The 20,684-nt window shown below is 37.0% G+C and overlaps 1 protein-coding gene across 2 annotated transcripts in view; it reads left to right on the top strand.

Annotated features, from left to right (window-relative positions):
• The window catches only part of LOC116268619 (dynein heavy chain 14, axonemal-like), a 103,683-nt gene that overhangs the window by 44,936 nt on the left and 38,063 nt on the right, over positions 1-20,684 (top strand). For both annotated transcript variants that reach the window (XM_031655382.1, XM_031655376.1), the window contains exons 8-9: positions 2,486-2,630; positions 7,143-7,274. In XM_031655382.1, the coding sequence (XP_031511242.1) occupies positions 2,486-2,630; positions 7,143-7,274 (277 nt within the window). The remainder of the gene's footprint in view (positions 1-2,485; positions 2,631-7,142; positions 7,275-20,684) is intronic.

Consider the following 20,684-nt stretch of genomic DNA (forward strand, 5'->3'; position numbering starts at 1 on the left):
TTTTTCTTTGTGTTTAGTTTTCAGAAGTTTGACTTTGATGTGTCTTGGTTGTGGATTTCTTTGTCTTTATCCTGTTTTGAGTTCCCTTAGCTTCTTGAATCTCTAGGTTTGTATTTCTTTTGACAAATTTAGAATGTTTCAGCCATTATTTCTTCAAGTATTTTTTATTTTTTTTAAGCCCTGTCTTCTTTAACCTCTCCTTCTGGGACTTCAGACACAAATGCTAGATCAGTTTTGTAATTCCACAGGTGAATGAAGATTTGTTCTTTTTTTTTTTTTTTTTTTTCTTTTTTCTGAGATGGTCACTCTGTTGCCCAGGCTGGATGGAGTGCAGTGGCATGATCTCAGCTCACTACAACCTCTACCTCCTGGGTTCAAGCGATTCATTTCCCTCATTTTTTTTTTTTTGCTGTTGTTTGAATTGGATAATTTCTGTTTTTCTGTCAGTTCACTGATTTGTTTCTCTGTCTACTTCGTTCTATCATTGAGTTCATCCGTTGAGTTTTTTGTATTTCTGTCATTGTATTTTTTAATTCTAAAATTTCCATTTGGTTCTTCTTTATGTCTTCTATTTCTTTACATATTACCACCCACTGGGGACAAGTATCCAAGCTCCCTACTTCGCTTTCCCTGAAAACCCTCCGTGGAGGCATTAAGGGTGCTTTATAACAATTCTCCAGGAGTGGAACTCTAGGCTTCCCACTCACCCTTTTTTCCCTATGGTATTTGGCTGGAATAGAATAGTTACTGAATAAAAGTTTCTGTCATGGTAGGCTGCCCCTGTCCTGGTCCTTTGCCTAGACAATGGACTTTTTTTTTCTTAATCTGCACCCATTGGCATTTCTAGGTTACTGGTTTCTTCAGCTTCAAGTCTGGGATATATTGGGCAAAAAGAAAATCCAGGGAACTTACCACCATGTCATTTCTAGACACCTTTGCCTTTTCTTCCCCACCCTTCAATGTTTTGTTATGTTGGCTTTAATGTAATATCCAGAGTTTTTAGTTGTGCTGAGCAGGAAGAACAGTGAAAAGTATGTCTATTTCATTTTTCCTGGAATCCAGTACCTGAGTAGTAATAGTCTTTTGTGGTATGTTCCCTAATACCAAGCAGTTCTAGTTTGTGTGTGTGTTATGTTGTGTAGAATGTATTTGGTTTTCTTTGGTAATAAAATAGAAATTTGTGATGAGTTCCTTATAATACTTATGCTTGAAGACAGTCATTAGTCGATGTGCTATTTTTCTCCTGTCAGATAATGCATTACAGCTATAAATTTTTTCATGTTTTCCATTCTTATAATTACTTTTATGTGCACCCTCCCCATTTTCATATCTATGTTGAAATATGCAAACCAAAATTTAGTACATTTTTAAAGGAAAAAAAGAAAACTTTAAACAAACACTGAATAATGTGAGTCTATTATTACCTAAATTTTGATAGTCAACCTCTTGTTAATAAATACTGAGATTGTATTTGCTTTTTGTGATATTTTACTTTCCGTGATGTACCACATGTCTTTAGCATAATCTCCTTTTCTGTATCAGATACTTAAAGGGATGTCATCAAATTCTTCTGTGTCTAGGAGTAGTTTTATGTTATGTGAGGCTTATATAATTGGGAGGGTTCTTTAAGATAAATAGTACAGGACTTTGGAATAGGCAGTGTAAATGATGAACCCATGAAGCTTAAAATTCACTAGCTTTATAATATATAAAGCCTTCAACTATAAAATAGAAAGAGGGAAGAGATAATTTCTGATTATTATATTTTCTGTATATTATGAGCTTGATAACCCTTAAAAATCAGCCACTCCAAAGGGATGATTCAGGGCAGAAGACCCCCTCTTCTCTACACACTGTTGCACAGGAAAGTTTGCTTTACTTGATCCAATTTTTAAGGAACCTCATCTCTTCTACTCTGCCCTTTTCTCCCCAAGTTCTGTCTTTCTATTATTTCCAGTGTAGTTAGTAGTGATTTGTCTCACCTTTGTGATCATTATTTAGACTAGTAGAAAAAGACAGAAAAGAAAAGGGTCCATCTTCTTTATTTTAGTATAAGTAGTTGGAAATTTTAAGAAACATTCTCCCAATGGTCTGTAATCCAGTTAGTATTTTTTCCTATAATTGGGAGAAAAGTACATTGAAGGAATTTATTTTGATTTAGTGAATTTAATACATTGAGGACATATAATTCATTTTAGATAATACTTCCTCATATTTCAAAATTAGAACTCAGTGGCATAATAGAATGTCATTACTTGTTCCCCCTATTTTGTTCTTATTCAACACACCTAGTCCCCAAAGCCTTGCCTACAACATTATCATCGAAACACAACCCCTAATGCTTACTAATCATTATCATTTAAAATGGGGTAGATGTAAAACATTTTGACTATAAGGATATTAACTAAACCATACTACTTACCTCTAAATTAATTTTATTCATTTTGAATGAGAGATACATCTGTAGAAATTTTTTAACTTTCAGATCATTTTTGTACCACCATCTTTTTTTGGCTGATGACTTATTTCAAGCCTGTTTGCTTTATATAAGAGGACTTTGTGAAGATGCAATTAATCTCAAAAATTATAATGACCATGAAAATAATCTATCTGCCATATGCCTTGTAAAGGTGAGTAGAAGTATACTACTATAAGCTAATATTGGTATATAGAAACTAGGAAGAACATATAGCATTTGAATTAAAAAATATACAGATTTCTAAATTCATAAATAAACCATCTCTTTCGATTACTACTGTTCTAAAATATCTGCAAAGAACATGAGTTCCTTGCAATACATTTTAATAGTTAACATTTCTTGTAGTTTCTTCCTTATGAGTAACCTAAGTCCATAAGACCCTTTATTTTCAAATGTATTTCCAAATGTGTAATATTATTTAAAATAATCAGTTACTTCTTATACATAATTGATAGTTATCAACTATTCTTCCTCCTGTATAGCTGTCAAGATATTATCATAAGCTTCAACTCAGAAGTTTTGGTTAAATTTATGAATTCTCCTATTTCAAGATTCTAGAAAAAGTGAGCCTCTTAATGGAATAATTTAATTTCTATAAGATAGCTCTTTTGAGTGGTTAAGTACCTAGAACTAGTCTACAATTGAACAAGATTCTAGCAGTTTTTACTTCACTCACTCAATGTATGAGGGAGAAAAGCAAAATTGGTAGAGTTATCTAGACTAAGAAAGAGGAATTCTTAAGGGGCTTGGACAAGTTAAATATTTGATAATTAGCTCGAAAATCAGTTGTGTTGACTACATGTAACAAGATTAATACTTGTAAATCAACATCTGATGTTTAGAATTGATTATGTGTAGTGATTGATACATAGTAGGTGCTCAACACTAGTCTTTGAATAAAAGAATAAATTAATGAAGGAAGAGGAATTATTACACAGATGTATTTTTTTATACCTGTATTGTTTTATTTTTTATGCCTATATTGAGAATGTTTATGTTTCAAAAGGATTAAATTCACCTTAAGTGGGAGACGTTTCACAGAGGAATCTTTTTGATTTGGTTTTTATGTAGAAGGAAATAGGATATGGTTTTCATGTAGAAGGAAATAAAATACTCTGTGATATTAGATTGTTTTGTAAATGGCTGAGTGACAAAATTTATTAATTTTTAATGATGGGTGGGAAGGCATAAAACACTTTAAAATACCTTTGAAGTCTGCACCTTAAATGCTAACAAATGATAGAGAACATGACCAGTGATAGAGAAGAAATGTTAGGACTCTTTCCTAGAGACCTTAGGCCATGTCAGCTTTAATATAGAACATCAGGAGGAAGAGAACAAACTTTTCCAGACAATATGTAAGTATTTATTATTTATTATATGCAAAGTGCTGTGCAAAGGAGATGAATACAAAGTGAAAAGCAAAGCTTTGCTGTTTTCAATCTGCTTACAGTTCATGGGAAGAAATAATTCTTTACATATAAAAATGAAAACTAATTTGAGAGATAGTTTCTTTGTTGTGCTAATCATTCTACCTAATCATTAGCAAAGTATAAGGTAAGAAATGTTTATGTGCAAACAATACTTGTAAAACAGTCATGTTACAGAAATCCAGAGAAGGCAGAGATTAGCCTTATTTGGAATTAAAGTTAGGTCATGCCTCATATTTTGAGCTAGGCTGTACTGGATTTGAATAGCCATAGGGGAGGAGATGAGGCTTTTAAATAAAGAATATTAATGTGAGTAAGGCATTCAATATATATTTGATTTGAAAATTAGATTGGCTCATGAATGTCAGGCCAAGAATAACACAGTAAGGGAAAAGTAGGATTTCAACCTGCCCATAGGGCAGGGGAACTCCTAGTGGTGATTGTTATGAGGGCAATTTACAAGAATGGGAATTTGTGATACTGTATGTGGAAAAGCCAGGTTTCGATGGAGGAAGAGCAGAGATTCATATCCTGGAGAACCAAGCTGGGGTCAGGAGTCAAAGGTGGCCAGTTGTGCATTAGAATCGGAAGGCTATGCATAGCCCAGGGATGCAGACACCAATGAAGACTGACAATGAGGACATAAGGAGTATGAAGCAAGGTTATGAATGTGAGGAATGGGATTGTTCAGAAGTTAATGCCATTAATGGTGGTCATACGTGTACTCTGCTGGGATGAAAGCATACCTTTAAAGAGGGCGGAGTTTCTTGAACCGGAAGGTAAAGAACATATGTTGTTTGTTCAAATCTTTACTTTCAAATGGATGGAACATTATGTTTTTGTATTACCAGGGATGAATTCTTAGCTTAGTTGATGGAGATTTCTCCCGGCTAGATTCTGAATGAATTTTGAATAAAATTCACCTATTTGAACAAAACTTAGTTCTAGAGAGATTGTCACTTATCCAAGTTGACAGAATCGTGTAGAGTTGAGACTTTGGATTATGTTTCACATTCGAGTGAAATTTGTTTTATTGTGCTGTATTTGGGTGCTTAATAAAAATGTAAATATTTGTGTCCCATTCCTTTTGCATGAGAGGGCAGTGAGTGGTACTGGTAATCTACATTTTAAATAGGTTCCTCAGTTAACTCTTATGCAGGATAAATTTTGAGAACTACTCTTAAAGAATAACTATTCAAAGTTTTTGAACATAGTATTTTAGGAAATTATTGTAATATTGGTCTTTGGGAAAAATTGGAAGTGGAGAGATACTTGGGTGATAGAGATCAGTTATTATGGTACTGGATAAATGCAGGTATAAGCAATAAAGACTTTAATTAGGATGTTGTCAGTAAGACCAGAATGGCAGGGAGGTTTTGACAAATTCAGACCTGGTAGTCAGATATGGAACCAGGAGAATGGAAACTTAAAAGAGGAAATCCAAAATTTTAAGCAAGAGCAGTACTTTCCAATCTTTTTTGTTGTGGGAAGATACATTTATTAATTTTTATAGTATAACTATATGATAAAAAATAAGGATATCTGCATATTTATTAATGAAAATATATTTTGTTCAGAGAATTAACACAGTAGTGGAAAAATAATACTGAAAGAAGGAAGAATGATGGAATATACACGCATGGATGGAACATTATGTTTTTGTATTACCAGAGATTAATTCATAGCATAGTTGATGGAGATTTCCTCCATATAGATTCTGACTGAATTGTGAATAAAATTAACTTTGTTTGAATCATGTAATTTTACCCTCTTTTTGCTGTGTTGTGGGAAGTCAGGGACCCCGAATGAAGGGACCGGTTGAAGCCACGGCAGAAAAACATGAATTGTGAAGATTTCATGGACATTTATTAGTTCCCCAAATTAATACTTTTATAATTTCTTATGCCTGTCTTTACTGCAGTCTCTGAACATAAATTGTGAAGCTTTCATGGGCATTTATCACTTCCCCAATCAATACTCTTATAATTTCCTATGCCTGTCTTTACTTTAATCTCTTAATCCTATCATCTTCGTAAGCTGAGGATATATGTCACCTCAGGACCCTGTGGTGATTGCATTATCTGCACAAATTGTTTGTAAAACATGTGTGTTTGAACAATATGAAATCTGGTCACCTTGAAAAAGCACAGGATAACAGCAATTTTCAGGGAACAAGGGAGATAACCATAAGGTCTGACTGCCTGTGGGGCCTGGCAGAATAGGATCATATTTCTCTTCTTGCAGAAAGCGAATAGGAGAAATATTACTGAATTCTTTTCCCAGCAAGGAATAATCCTGGGAAGGGAATGCATTTCCAGGGGGAGGTCTCTAAAATGGCCGCTCTGGGAGTGTCTGTCTTATGCAGTTGAAGATAAGGGATGAAATATGCCCTGGTCCCCTGCAGTGCCCTCAGGCTTGCTAGGATTAGGAAATTCCAGCCTGGCGAATTCTAGTCAGACCGGTTGTCTGCTTTCAAACCCTGTTTCCTGTTAAGATGTTTATCAATGAGAATGCATGTCCAGCGGGACATGGAACCTCATCAGTAATTCTAATTTCGCCCTGGCCTTGTGATCTCGCTCTGCCATTTGTCTTGTGATATTTTATTGCCTTTTGAAGCATGTGATGTCTGTGACCAACTTCCTATTTATACACTCCTTCCCCTTTTGAAATCCCTAATAAAAACTTGCTGGTTTTGCAGCTCAGGGGGCCTCATGGAACCTGCCAATATGTGATGTCACCCGCAGAGGCCCAGCTGTAAAATTTCTCTCTTTGTAATCTTTCTCTTTATTTCTCAGACCGACCAACACTTAGGGAAAATAGAAAAGAACCTACGTTGAAATACTGGGGACTGGTTCCCCTGATAATGCTGTATTTTATCTTTGTGTTTTAAATTGTTACAGATAATTGTGGCTTCAAAAGTAAAAGTAGTTTCTGGGATTGGTGGATTTTCTGCATGCCTAAATGTTTCAAAAACACATCAACTCTTGAATTTTCTGCTTCAGTTTAATCTTAGTTATTATTTAAAACAATAATATATTTTTCTTTATTTTAATCAAGATTTAGTTAGATTTAACAAGTGTTTAAATTTGAGAAACGTGTAAATCATATGGGATATACAGAACAAAATGTAAAATATGGGGTCTTCCTTATGACATGAAAAGACCAAATGTTTTATCTTTTTTAAATATGAATTTTGACTTTCTAACACTGAACATATACTATCATCTAATTAGCTGGATAGTTCTCGAACATATTCTCTAGATGAATTTTGTGAAGAGCAGTTACAGCAAGCTACCCAGGCATTGAAACAACTTGAGGACATCAGGGATAAGGCAATTTCAGAGATGAAAAGTACTTTTCTAAAGGTAATTCTTTAATTATATCATATTTATCAAAGTTGCAATTTACTGGCTATAGCAATTGATCCAAATTGCATCCCTGGAAAAAGTATCTGAAATGGGAAGGTAAGGAACAAAGGTGGTTAATTAACAACTAACTGGTACTGTGTATTTACTATATACCATAATTTTTCCAGGTATGATGTAAAATGCAAATAAATATATATTTTTATATATATGAATGCATATATGTGTATATCTATATACAACTTATGAAATTTAATATATTTAAATGAAAAGGATGATGATTCTCAAACTTAGAGTGGCCAAGAGAATCACCTCGAAGGCTTCATAAAACAAGAGATTTCTGTTTCGGTAGGCACAGTCTGAGGATATACATTTCTTTTCTTTCTTTCTTTCTTTTTTTTTATTTTAATACTTTAAGTTCTGGGATACATGTGCAGAATGTGCAGATTTGTTACATAGGTATACATGTGCCATGGTGGTTTGCTGCACCCATCAACCTATCATCTACATTAGTTATTTCTCCTAATGCTATCCCTCCCCTTACCCCCTACTCCCTGACAGCCCCAGCCCCAGTGTATGATGTTCCCCTCCCTGTGCCTATATGTTCTCATTGTTCAACTCCAACTTATGAGTGAGAACATGCAGTGTTTGATTTTCTGTTCCTGTGTTAGTTTACTGAGGATGATGGTTTCCAGCTTCATCGGCATCCCTGCAAAGGACAAACTCATTCTTTTTTATGGTTGTGTAGTTTTCCATGGTGTATATGTGCCATATTTTCCTTTATCCAGGCTAACATTGATGGGCATTTGGGTTGCTTCCAAGTCTTTGCTATTGTGAGTAGTGCTGCAGTAAACATACGTGTGCATGTGTCTAGAATAGAATGATTTATAATCCTTTGGGTATATACACAGTAATGAGATTGTTGGGTCAAGTGGTATTTCTAGTTCTAGATCCTTGAGGAATCACTGTCTTCCACAATGGTCAAACTAACTTACACCCCCACCAACAGTGTAGAAGCATTCCTATTTCTCCACAGCATCTGTTGTTTCCTGACTTTTTAATGATCGCCATTCTAACTGGCGTGAGATGGTATCTTGTTGTTTTTATTTGCATTTCTTTAATGACCAGTGATGATGAGCTTTTTTTTCGTATGTTTGTTTGCTGCATGAATGTCTTCTTTTGAAAAGTGTCTGTTCATATCCTTTGTCCACCTTTTAATGGGGTTATTTTTTTCTTGTATATTTGTTTAAGTTCTTCACAGATTCTGGATATTAGCCCTTTGTCAGATGGATAGATTGCAAAAGTTTTCTCCCATTCTGTAGGTTGTCTGTTCACTCTGATGATAGTTTCTTTTGCTTTACAGAAGCTCTTTAGTTTAATTAGATCTCATTTGTCAATTTTGGCTTTTGTTGCAATTGCTTTTGGTGTTTTAGTCATGAAGTCTTTGCCCATGCCTCTATTCTGAATGGTATTGCCTAGATTTTCTTCTAGGGTTTTTATGGTTTTAGGTCTTACATTTAAGTCTTTAATCTGTCTTGAGTTAATTTTTGTATAAGGTATAAAGAAGGGGTCCAGTTTCAGTTTTCTGCATATGGCTAGCCAGTTTTCCCAACACTTTTAATTAAATAGGGAATCCTTTGCCCATTGCTTGTTTTGTCAGGTTTTTCAAAGATCAGATGGTTGTAGATGTGTGGTGTTATTTCTGAGGCCTCTGTTCTGTTCCATTGGTCTATATCTCTGTTTTGGTACCAGTACCATGCTGTTTTGGTTACTGTAGCCTTGTAATATATTGAAGTCAGGTAGCATGATGCCTCCAGCTTTGTTCTTTTTGCTTAGGATTGTCTTGGCTATAAAGGCTCTTGTTTGGTTCCATATTAAATTTAAAGTAGTTTTTTCTAATTATGTGAAGAAAGTCAATGGTAGCTTGATGGGAATAGCATTGAATCTGTAAATTACTTTGGGAAATATGACCATTTTCACAATATTGATTCTTCCTATCCATGAGCATGGAATGTTTTTCCATTTGTTCGTGTCCTCTCTTATTTCCTTGAACAGTTGTTTGTAGTTCTCCTTGAAGAGGTCCTTCACATCTCTTGTAAGTTGTATTTTATTTTCTTTGAAGCAATTGTGAATGGGAGTTTGCTCATGATTAGGCTCTGTTTGTCTATTATTGGTGTATAGGAATGCTTGTGATTTTTGCACATTGATTTTGTATCCTGAGGCTTTGCTGAAGTTTCTTATCAGCGTAAGGAGTTTTTGGGCTGAGACGATGGGGTTTTCTTAATATACGATCATATCATCTGCAAAGAGAGATACTTTGACTTCCTCTCTTCCTGTTTGAATACCCTTTCTTTCTTTCTCTTGCCTGATTGCCCTGGCCAGAACTTCCAATATTATGTTGAATAGGAGTGCTGAGAGAAGGCAACCTTGTCTTGTGCCAGTTTTCAAAGGAAATGCTTCCAGCTTTTGCCTGTTCGTATAATATTGGCTGTGGGTATGTTCCATCAATACCTAGTTTATTGAGACTTTTTAGCATAAAGGGTGTTGAATTTTATCGAAGGCCTTTTCTGCATCTATTGAGATAATCACGTGGATTTTGTCATTGGTTCTGTTTACGTGATGGATTATGTGTATTGATTTGTGTATGTTGAACCAGCCTTGCATCCTAGGGATGAACCTGACTTAATCGTGGTGGATAAGCTTTTTAATGTGCTGCTGGATTTGGTTTGCCAATATTTTGTTGAGGATTTTTGCATCCATGTTCATCAGGGATGTTGGCCTGAAATTTTCTTTTTTTGCAGTTTCTCTGCCAGGCTTTGGTATTAGGATGATACTGGCCTCAGAAAATGAGTTAGGGAGGAGTCCCTCCTTTTCTGTTGTTTGGAATAGTTTCAGATGGAATGGTACCAGCTCCTCTTTGTACCTCTGGTAGAATTCAGCTGTGAATCCATCTGGTCCTGGACTTTTTTTGGCTGGTAGGCTATTAATTACTGCCTCCATTTCAGAACTTGTTATTGGTCTATTCAGGGATTCATCTTCCTCCTGGTTTAGTCTTGGGAGGTTGTATGTGTCCAGGAATTTGTCCATTTCCTCTAGATTTTCTATTTTATTTGTATAGAGGTATTTACAGTATTCTCTGATGGTAGTTTGTATTTCTGTGGGATCAGTAGTTGTCTCCCCTTTATCATTTTTTATTGTGTCTACTAGATTCTTCTCTCTTTTCTTCTTTATTAGTCTGGCTAGTGGTCTATCCATTTTGTTAATCTTTTGAGAAAAAACCAGCTCCTGAATTCGTTGATTTTTTGAAGATTTTTTTGTCTCTATCTCCTTCAGTTTTGCTCTGATCTTAGTTATTTCTTGTCTTCTGCTAACTTTTGAATTTATTTGCTCTTGCTTCTCTAATTCTTTTAATTTTGATGTTAGGGTGTCGATTTTAGATATTTCCTGCTTTCTCCTGTGGGCATTGATTGCTATAAGTTTCCCTCTAAACACTGCTTTAGCTGTGTCTCAGTGATTCTGATATGTTATGTGTTTGTTCTCTGTCTTTGTTCTTATTGGTTTCAAAGAACTTAATCATTTCTGCCTTAACTTTGTCATTTACCCAGTAGTCATTCAGAAGCAAGTACTATATGGTGGTGAGAAGAATGTGTATTTTGTTGATTTGGGGTGGAGTGTTGTGTAGATGTCTATTAGGTTTGCTTGGTCCAGAGCTGAGTTCAAGTCCTTAATATCCTTGTTAATTTTCTGTCTCATTGATCTATCTAATATTGACAGTGGGATGTTAAAGTCTCCCACTATTATTGTGTGTGAGTCTAAGCCTCTTTGTAGGTCTCTAAGAACTTGCTTTATGAATCTGGGTGCTCCTGTATTAGGTGCATGTATATTTAGGATAGTTAGCCCTTCTTGTTGCATTGATCCCTTTACCATTATGTAATACCCTTCTTTGTCTTTTTTTAATCTTTGTTGGTTTAAGATCTGTTTTATCAGATGCTAGGAATGCAACCTCTGCTTTTTTTTTTTTTTGCTTTCCATTTGCTTGGTAAATCTTCCTGCATCTCTTTATTTTGAGCCTATGTGTGTCTTTCCACATGAGATATGTCTCCTGAATACAGCACTTGATGGATCTTGACTCTTTATCCAATTTGCCAGTCTGTGTCTTTTAATTGGGGCATTTAGCCTGTGTACATTTAAGGTTAATATTGTTACGTGTGAATTTGATCCTGTCATTATGATGCTAGCTGGTTATTTTGCCCATTAGTTGATGCAGTTTCTTCATAGTATCGATGGTCTTTACAATTTGGCATGTTTTTGCGGTGGCTGGTACCAGTTTTTCCTTTCCGTATTTAGTGGTTCTTTCAGGAGCTCTTGTAAGGCTGGCCTGGTGGTGACAAAATCCCTCAGCATTTGCTTGTCTTTAAAGGATATTATTTCTCCTTCACTTGTGAAGCTTAATTTGGCTGGATATGAAATTCTTGGTTGAAAATTCTTTTCTTCAAGAATGTTGAATATTGGCCCCCAGTCTATTCTGTCATGTAGAGTTTCTGCAGTGAGATCTGCTGTTAGTCTGATGGACTTCCCTTTGTAGGTAACTCGACCTTTCTTTCTGCCTGACCTTTACTTTTTTTCTTTCATTTCAGCCTTAGTGAATCTGATGATTATATGTCTTGTAGTTGCTCTTCTCAAGGAGTATCTTTGTGATATTCTTTGTATTTCCTGAATTTGAATATTGGCCTGTCTTGCTAGGTTGGGGAAGTTCTCCTAGATCATATCCTGAAGAGTGTTTTCCCACTGGGTTCCATTCTCCCCATCACTTTCAGGTACACCAGTCAAACGTAGCTTTGGTCTTTTCACATAGTCTCATATTTCTTTGAGGCTTTGTTCATTCCTTTTCATTGTTTTTTCTCTAGGCTTGTCTTCAAGCTTTATTTCATTAAGTTGATCTTCAATCTCTGATATCCTTTTTCCACTTGATTGCTTTGGCTATTGATGCTTGTGTATGCTTCACAAAGTTGTTGTGCTGAGTTTTTCAGCTCCATCAGGTCATTTATGTTCTTCTGTAAACTGGTTATTCTCATTAGCAGTTCTTCTAACCTTTTATCAAGGTTCTGACCTTCCTTGCATTGGGTTAGAACATGCTCCTTTAGCTTGGAGGAGTTTGTTATTACCCACTTTCTGAAGCCTACTTCTGTCAGTTCGTCAAACTCATTCTTCATCCAGTTTTGTTCCATTGCTGGTGAGGAGTTGTGATCCTTTGGAGGAGAGGCATTCTAGTTTTTGGAGTTTTCAGCTTTGGTGCACTGGCTTTTCCTCATCTTCGTGGATTTATCTACCTTTGGTCTTTGCTTTTGGTGACCTTCAGATGGAGTTTTTGCATGATCCTTTTTTTTTGTTGTTGATGTTGATGCTATTGCTTTCTGTTTGTTAGTTTTTCTTCTACCAGTCAGGCCCCTCATCTGTAGGTCTGCTGGAGTTTGCTGGGGGTCCACTCCAGACCCTGTTTGCCTGGGTGTCACCAGTGGAGGCTGCAGAACAGCAAAGATTGCTTCCTCCTCCTTCCTCTGGAAGCTTTGTCTCAGGGGGCACCCACCAGATACCAGCTGGAGCTCTCCTGTATGAGGTGTCTTTCAACCCCTGCTGGGAAATGTATCCCAGTCAGGAGGCACGGGGATCAGGTACCCACTTGAGGAGGCAGTCTGTCCCTTAGCAGAGCTTGAGCACTATGCTGGAACATCCGTTGCTCTCTTCAGACCTGGCGGGCAGGAACGTTTAAGTCTGCTGAAGCTTGCCCACAGCCACCCCGTTCCCCAGATGCTCTGTGCCAAGGAGATGGGAGTTTTATCTATAAGCCCCTGACTGGGGTTGCTGCCTTTCTTTCAGAGATGCCATACCCAGAGAGGAGGAATCTAGAGAGGTAGTCTAGCTACAGTGGCTTTCAGGTGCTGTGGTGGGCTCTGCCCAGTCCAAACTTCCCAGGGGCTTTGTTTACACTGTGAGGGGAAAATTGCCTACTCAAGCCTCAGTAATGGCAGATACCCCTTCCCCCACCAAGCTTGAGCATCCCAGATCGACTTCAGACTGCCGTGCTGGTAGTGAGAATTTCAAGCCGGTGGATCTTAGCTTGCTGGGCTCCTTGGGGGTGGGATCTGTTGAGCAAGACCACTTGGCTCCTTGGCTTCATCCACCTTTCTAGGGGAGTGAATGGTTCTGTCTCGCTGGTGTTCCAGGTGCCACTGAAGTATGAAAAAAACTCCTGCAGCTAGCTTGGTGTTTGCTGTACCAGCCATCCAGTTTTGTGTTTGAAACCCACAGCCCTTGTGGTGTAGGCATCTGAGAGAATTTCCTGGTCTGTGTGTTGCCAAGACCGTGGGAAAAATGTAGTATCTGGGCTGGATAGCCTTGTCCTTCATGGTACAGTCTCTCATGGCTTCCCTTGGCTAGGGGAGGGAGTTCTTTGACCCCTTCCACTTCCTGGGTGAGACAATGCCTCACCCTGCTTTGGCTTGCCCTCTGTGGGCTGTATCCACTGTCTAACCAGTCCCAGTGAGATGAACCAGGTACCTCAGTTGGAAGTGCAGAAATCACTCACTTCTTGCATTGGTCTCACCGGGAGCTGCAGACTGGAGCTGTTTCTGTTTGGCCATCTTGTCTCCCTAGTTTTTTTTTTTGTTTTTTTTTTTTAAGTAGGCACTTATTGCTATAAATTTGCCTGTTAGTATTGCTTTTGCTGTGTCTTATAGGTTTTGATATATTATGTTTCAAATTTTCATTTGGTGAAAGAATTTTAAAATTTCATTCTTAGTTTCTTCACCCATTTGTTGTTCAGGAACTGTTTAATTTTCATGTATTTGTATAGCTTCAACTGTTTCTCTTGTTATTGATGTCTAACTCCATTCCCTTGTGTTCAGATAAGACACTTGATATGATTTTAATTTCTGAAATGTGTTGAGATTTGTGTTCTAAAATATGATCAATCATGGAGAATGTTCCATGTGCTGGTGAAAATAATGTGTGTTCTGCAGCTGTTGGGCAAAATGTTTTGTAAATGTTTGTGAGGTCCATTTAGCCTATTGTTCAGTTCAAATCTGATGTTTCTTTGTTGGTTTTCTGTCTAGATTATCTATTTGATGCTGAGAGTGGAATGTTGAAGTCCCAAAGTATTATTATATTAGGGTCTATCTCTTCCTTTAGATCTGACAATATTTGCTTTTTAATATCTGGATATTAAAAGATTTAATATCTGGATAGTCCAGTGCTGGGTGCATATATATTTACAATTGTAATATTCTCTTGCTGAGCTGATTCCTTTATTGTTATATAATGTCCTCCATTGTCTATTATTATAGGTTTTCACTTTAAATCTGTTTTGTTGCTATAACCATAGAGACTTCTGCTTGATTTTGGTTTTCGTTTGCATGGAATATCTTTTTTATCCCTTCACTTTCAGTCTATGCATATCTTTACAGGTGTGGTAGGTTTCCTATAGGCAGCGTATAGTTGAGTCTTGTTTTTTAATCACTCAACCAGTCCACATCTTTTAAATGAGAAATGTAATCCATTTACTTGCAAGGTTATTCTTGATAGATGAGGACTTACTCCTGTAATTTTAGATTGTTTTCTGGTTGTTTTTTAATATCCTTTGTTTCTTCCCCTCTTACTGTTATTTTTGCAGTTAGGTGGTTTTCTGTAGTGATAAGGTTTGATTCATTTGCCTCTCTCCTTTGTGTATCAGCTCTACTAGTGAGTTTTATAGTTTCGCATGTCTGCACAATGGTGGTTATAATCTTTTCACTTCTACTTTTAAGACTCTCCTGAGCATTTCTTGTAAGTCCATTTTAGAGATGAAGAATTTATTCTGTTTGGGAAATGTGTGAGGGGAGAACAAAAGACACACACACAATACCTTAAGGGTAAACAACCTTTATCCCATGTAAATGGCAATGTAGATGTAATAAACAAATTATATAGTAAGCAATTGATATAATAATAAGCAAATGATATAATAAGCAGATTGATATAATAAGCAAATTGCAATGGGAAAAGGAGAAGGAAAAGGTATTTACACTCATCAGACTATGGAGGATTTACCACCAGACTGGGAAGCAACAACCTGGGCTCCAGAGTTGGATACCGTACTCACCATACAATGGAGGATTTACCACCAGAGTGGGAAGCAACAGCCTGGGCTCTAGAGTTGGCCACTCATCTGTGCACAGACAAGGAGAGGTCTCATGTAGCTTTGGTTCAGTCTGGGACTGTAGCTCTTATTGTAACAAGTTTTTTGGCATGAGGTCCAGTCAGGAGAGCTTTTCATGACTGGGCTCAAGGAACACAAAAAGGTCCACTTTTTTTTGTGATTGTCTATTGTTTTTCAATAACTAATTTATAGGCTCTGAAACAGTACTGGATGAATGCCTCAAGCAGCTCACACAACCTCTTCTGGGACTTGGTGACCATTGTCCCTTGGTGTCCATGTTCAATTGAGTTCAAATTTAATATTTAACTTTTCCTCCTCAGAATTCCCTCAGTTTTTGCTTGTCTGTAAAAGATTCTATTTATTCTTCATTTCAGAAGAATTTCTCTACTGGGAGTAATATTCTTGGCTGATAGTTTATTTCCTTCAATATTTTGTATATATCATTCCAATATCTCCTGGCCTGTAAACTTTCTGCTGAGAAATCTGCTTATCTAATGGAAATTCCCTTATATGTGACTTGACATTCTTGATGCTTTTAAATTCTTTCTTTCTCTTTGACTTTGTTAATTTGACTATAATGTGCCCCAGAGAGGACATGTTTAAGCTTAATCTCTTTGGGTTTGTTTAGCTTTTTAGACCTGTATGTTCATTTGTCTTCCAAGACATGGGAAATTTTCAGCTATTATTTCATTAAACGTATTTTCCTTGCTTTTCTCCTCTCTTCTCTTTCTGCAACAACCATAATCTGAATATTTGTCACTTAATGGTGTTCCCTAAATCCTGTGAGTTTTCTTCATTCTTTTTTCTTTTTATTTTCTTTTTTGTCTGCCTGTGTTATTTCAAACACCTGGTCTTCAGGTTCAGAAATTTTCTTCTGCTTGGTCTAGTTTGTTGCTGAAGGTTTCAGGTGCATTTTTAAATTTCCTTCATTAAATTCTTCAGCTCTAGGATTTCTGTTTGGTTCTTTTCTATGATGTCTTTATTCAATTTTTCATTCAATTTATGAATTGTTTTCCTGTTCTCATTGAATTGTCTGTCTGTATTCTCATATATTTCACTGAATTTTCCTAAGATTATTATTTTGAATTATTTTTCTGGCATCTTATACATTTCTTTATGACTGGGGCCTGTTACTAGAGTATTATTGTTTTCATTTTGAGGTGACATAGTTCCTTGTTTTTCAAGATGACATTCACTATGTTGGAGGATGATCCTTTTATGGAGGAACACACAGATATTTATTAGTATATACTTCCTTGTTTGATTTCCAAAACTTAAGTCATGTGCTTATAAGTGAGACACCAAACTTTACAGGCTTCAGCACATGTAAATAGTCTTATTTTTGTCTAATGTTTAAATACAGTGTGAGCATGTAGTAAAAGTTGTAATGAAAGTTGTTGATAAAGTTAAATTCCAATATATGTTAATCAGGCTAATAAAAATACTGTAGACTTTGCTGGGCTGCCGTTGCCAGCAGCCACTGCCATTGTGCTCTCTCATGAGGTCCCTGCTACCCCACTGGAGCACTTTTGCTGGCAGCCTCCTGCCAGAATGTGTTCACTCATGGCACCCCTGGTGCCCCTACCAGAGAACTTCCCACTTGGGTTTCCCATCCTTCCCCCACTGGAACACTTTTGCTGACTGCCTCCCACCAGAGCATGGTTACTAATGACTCCACCACTGCCACATTGGAGTGTTTCCCACCCATGGCTACCCTGCAACCTCTAGTGTAGTGCTATTGCCTGCAGTCTGGGAGCACCTTGGCCTCTCCAGCCCAGCTGGGGCTTGCCCTTGAGTGGTCAGAGCACAAAGCCATGGGCCCAGTCCCAGCCACCCAGGGTTAAAGTGTGCTGCCCAGGAGTGTTGAAATGAGAGATGGCCTGCTGAACGCATTCAGAAACAAAGCCTTTCAACTTTACCCAACTTGCACCACAGCCAAATCCTTGAGAGCAATAAAGAACACAAAAACAAAGCCCAGTCCAAAGAACAACTTCAAAGGAAAAAGGAATATCAGCCTTCACAGATCAGAAACAGACAGTGTAAGGACTCTGCAACTCTAAAAGCCAGAGTGTCTTCTCACCTCCAAACAATCACACTGGCTCTCCAGGAAAGGTTCTTAAACACGTTGAAATTGCTGAAATGTCACATGTTTAATTCAGAATCTGGATGGCAAGGAAGCTCATCGAGGTACAAGAGAAGGTCAAAACCACATCCAAGGAAAACAGTAAAACAATCCAAGAGTTGAAGGACAACCTAACCATTTTAAGAAAGAACCAAACTGAACTTAGGGATATGAAAAATTCACTACAAAAATTTCAAAATATAATTGGAGGCATTAGACCAAGCTGAGGAAAGAATCTCAGAACTGGAAGGTTGCTCACTTGAAGCAATGAAAAATAAAGAAAAAAGAAGTTTAAAAATGAACAAAACATTTGCGAAATATAGGATTCTGTAAAGAGCTCAAACAGCAAAGGTTCTTAACCAGATTGACTTTCCTGAAAGAGGAGAGCAAGCCACTTGGAAAACATATTTGAGGATATAGTCCATGACAATTTGGAAATCTTGCTAGAGAGGTCAAGATGCAAATTCAAGAAATTCAGAGAAGTACTGTATGAAGGAGTTGATCATCCCCAAGTTCATCATCCCCAAGACACATAATCATCAGATTCCCCAAAGTCAGCATGAAAGAAAAAATCTTAAAGGCAGTTAGAGAGAAGGGGCAGATCACTTGCAAAGTGAACCCCTTCAGGCTAACAGCAGTCCTTTTAGCAGAAACCTTACAAGTCTACAGAGATTGGAGGCCTATTTTCAACATTCTTAAAGAAAAGAAATTCCAACCAAAAATGTCATATCCCACGAAACTAAGCTTCATAAGCAAAGGAGACGTGAAATCCTTGTCAGAGAAGCAAATGGTAAGGAAATTTGTTGCCACTAGACCTACCTTACAAGAGATCCTAAAGGGAGTGCTAAACATGGAAATGAAAGAACATTCCCTGTGACCACAAAAACACACTTAAGTACATAGGCCATTGACATTATAACACAACTGTATAATTAGGTCTGCATAACAACCAGCTAATAATACAGTAACAAGATCAAATCCTCACATGTTAATATTGACCTTGAATGTAAATGGGCTAAATGCCCCACTTTAAAGGCCGACTGTGGCAAATTGGATAAAGAAGCAAGACCCAACTGTCTGCTGTCTTCAAGAGACCCATCTCACAAGTAACGACACCCATAGACTCAAAGTAGAGGGTTAGAGAAAGACCTATCAGGCAAATGGAAAACAAAAAAAGAGCAGAGGTTGCTATTCTTATATCAGCTAAAACAGACTTTAAACAAACAATGATCAAGAAGGACAAAGAAGGCCATTACATAACAATAAAAAGTTCAGTACTAAAAGACCTAACTATTCTAAATATATGCACACCCAATATTGGAGCACCTAGATTCATTAAACAAGTACTGAGAGTCCTATGAAGAGTTTTAGACAACCACATAATAATAGTGGAGGACTTCGACACCCCAATGACAGCATTAGACAGATTGTTGAGGCAGCAAACTACAAAACTATTCAGGACTTAAACTTGGTACTTGACCAATTGGATCTAACAGGCATCTACAGAACACTACGCCTAACAACAGAATATACATTCTTCTCATCAGCACATGGCACATACTCTAAGACTGACCACATATTTGTCCATAAAGCAAGTCACAACAAAATCACAAAAATCAAAACCATAACAACCACACTGTTGGACCACAGCTCAAGCACAAGCTTCTGTGTGACTTTTGGTTAAAGAATGAAATTAAGGCAGAAATTTAAAAAAATTCTTTGAAACTAAAAACAGACACAACATACCAGAATACTCAGGAAACAACTAAAGAAGGATTAAGAGGAAACTTCATAGTGCTGTACACCTACATCAAGAAGTTAGAAAGATCTCAAATTAAGACTCTAATGATTGCACTTCAAGGAACCAGAAAAACAAGAGAAAACCAACCCCAAAGCTAGCAGAAGAAAAGAAATTACAAAAATCAGAGCAGAACTGAACAAAATTGAGGCATGAAAATCCATACAAAAGATCAACAAAACCAAAAGTTGGTTCTTCAGAAGATTAAACAAGTTTGATAGCCTGGTGGCTAGATTTATAAAGAAAAACATAGAGAAGACCCAAATACACCCAATCAGAAATGACAAAGGTGGCATCATAACTGACCCCAGAGAAATACAAAAAAAATTTCAGCTGGGCAAGTTGGCTCATGCCTGTAATCCCAACACTTTGGGAGGGTGAGGCAGGCAGATCACCTGAGGTCAGGGGTTTGAGACCAGACTGGCCAACATGGTGAAACCTCATCTCTAGTAAAAATACAAAAATTAGCCAGGTGTGGTGGCACGTGTCTGTAGTTTCAGCTACTCAGGAGGCTGAGGCAGGAGAATCACTGGAAACCAGGAGGTAGAGATCGCCATGAGCCAAGATCGCACCACTGGAATCCAGCCTGGGTGAGCAAGGCTCTGTCTTAAAAAAAAAAAAAAAAAAAAAAAAAAATTCTCAAAGACTGCTATGAACACCTCTCTATATACAAACTAGAAAACCTAGAAGAAATGAGTAAATTCCTGGAAACACATAGTCTCCTGAGGTTAAACCAGGAAGAAATTGAAATCCTGAACAGACCAATAAAGAGTAATAACAGACCAATTGAATCAGTAATAAAACACCTAAAAACCATAACAGCCCTGGACCAGATGGATTTGATTCTACCAAAGGTGCAAATAAGAGCTAGTACCAATCCTACTGAAATTATTTCCAAAAATCAAGGAGGAAGGACTCCTCTGTAACTTATTTTATAAGGCCGGCATCATTCTGATACCAAAACCTGGCAGAGACACAACAAGAAAAGAAAAATTCAGGCCAATATCCCTAATGAACATAGATGCACAAATTATCAACTTAGTACAGCAAACTGAATTGAACGAGCAGCACCTCAAAAAGTTAATTCACCATGGAGAAGTAGGCTTTATTCCTGGAATGCAAGGTTGGTTTAACATATGCAAATCAATAAGTGTCATTTATTATGTAATCAGAATTAAAAACAAATGCCACATGATCATCTCAACATATGCAGGAAATACTTTTGATAAAATTCAACATCCCTGCATGTTAAAAACTCTCAACAAGCTAGGCATTGAAGCCACAAACCTCAGAATA

Source organism: Papio anubis, chromosome 1 (assembly GCF_008728515.1).
Source record: "Papio anubis isolate 15944 chromosome 1, Panubis1.0, whole genome shotgun sequence".
NCBI classification, from domain to species: Eukaryota; Metazoa; Chordata; class Mammalia; order Primates; family Cercopithecidae; genus Papio; species Papio anubis.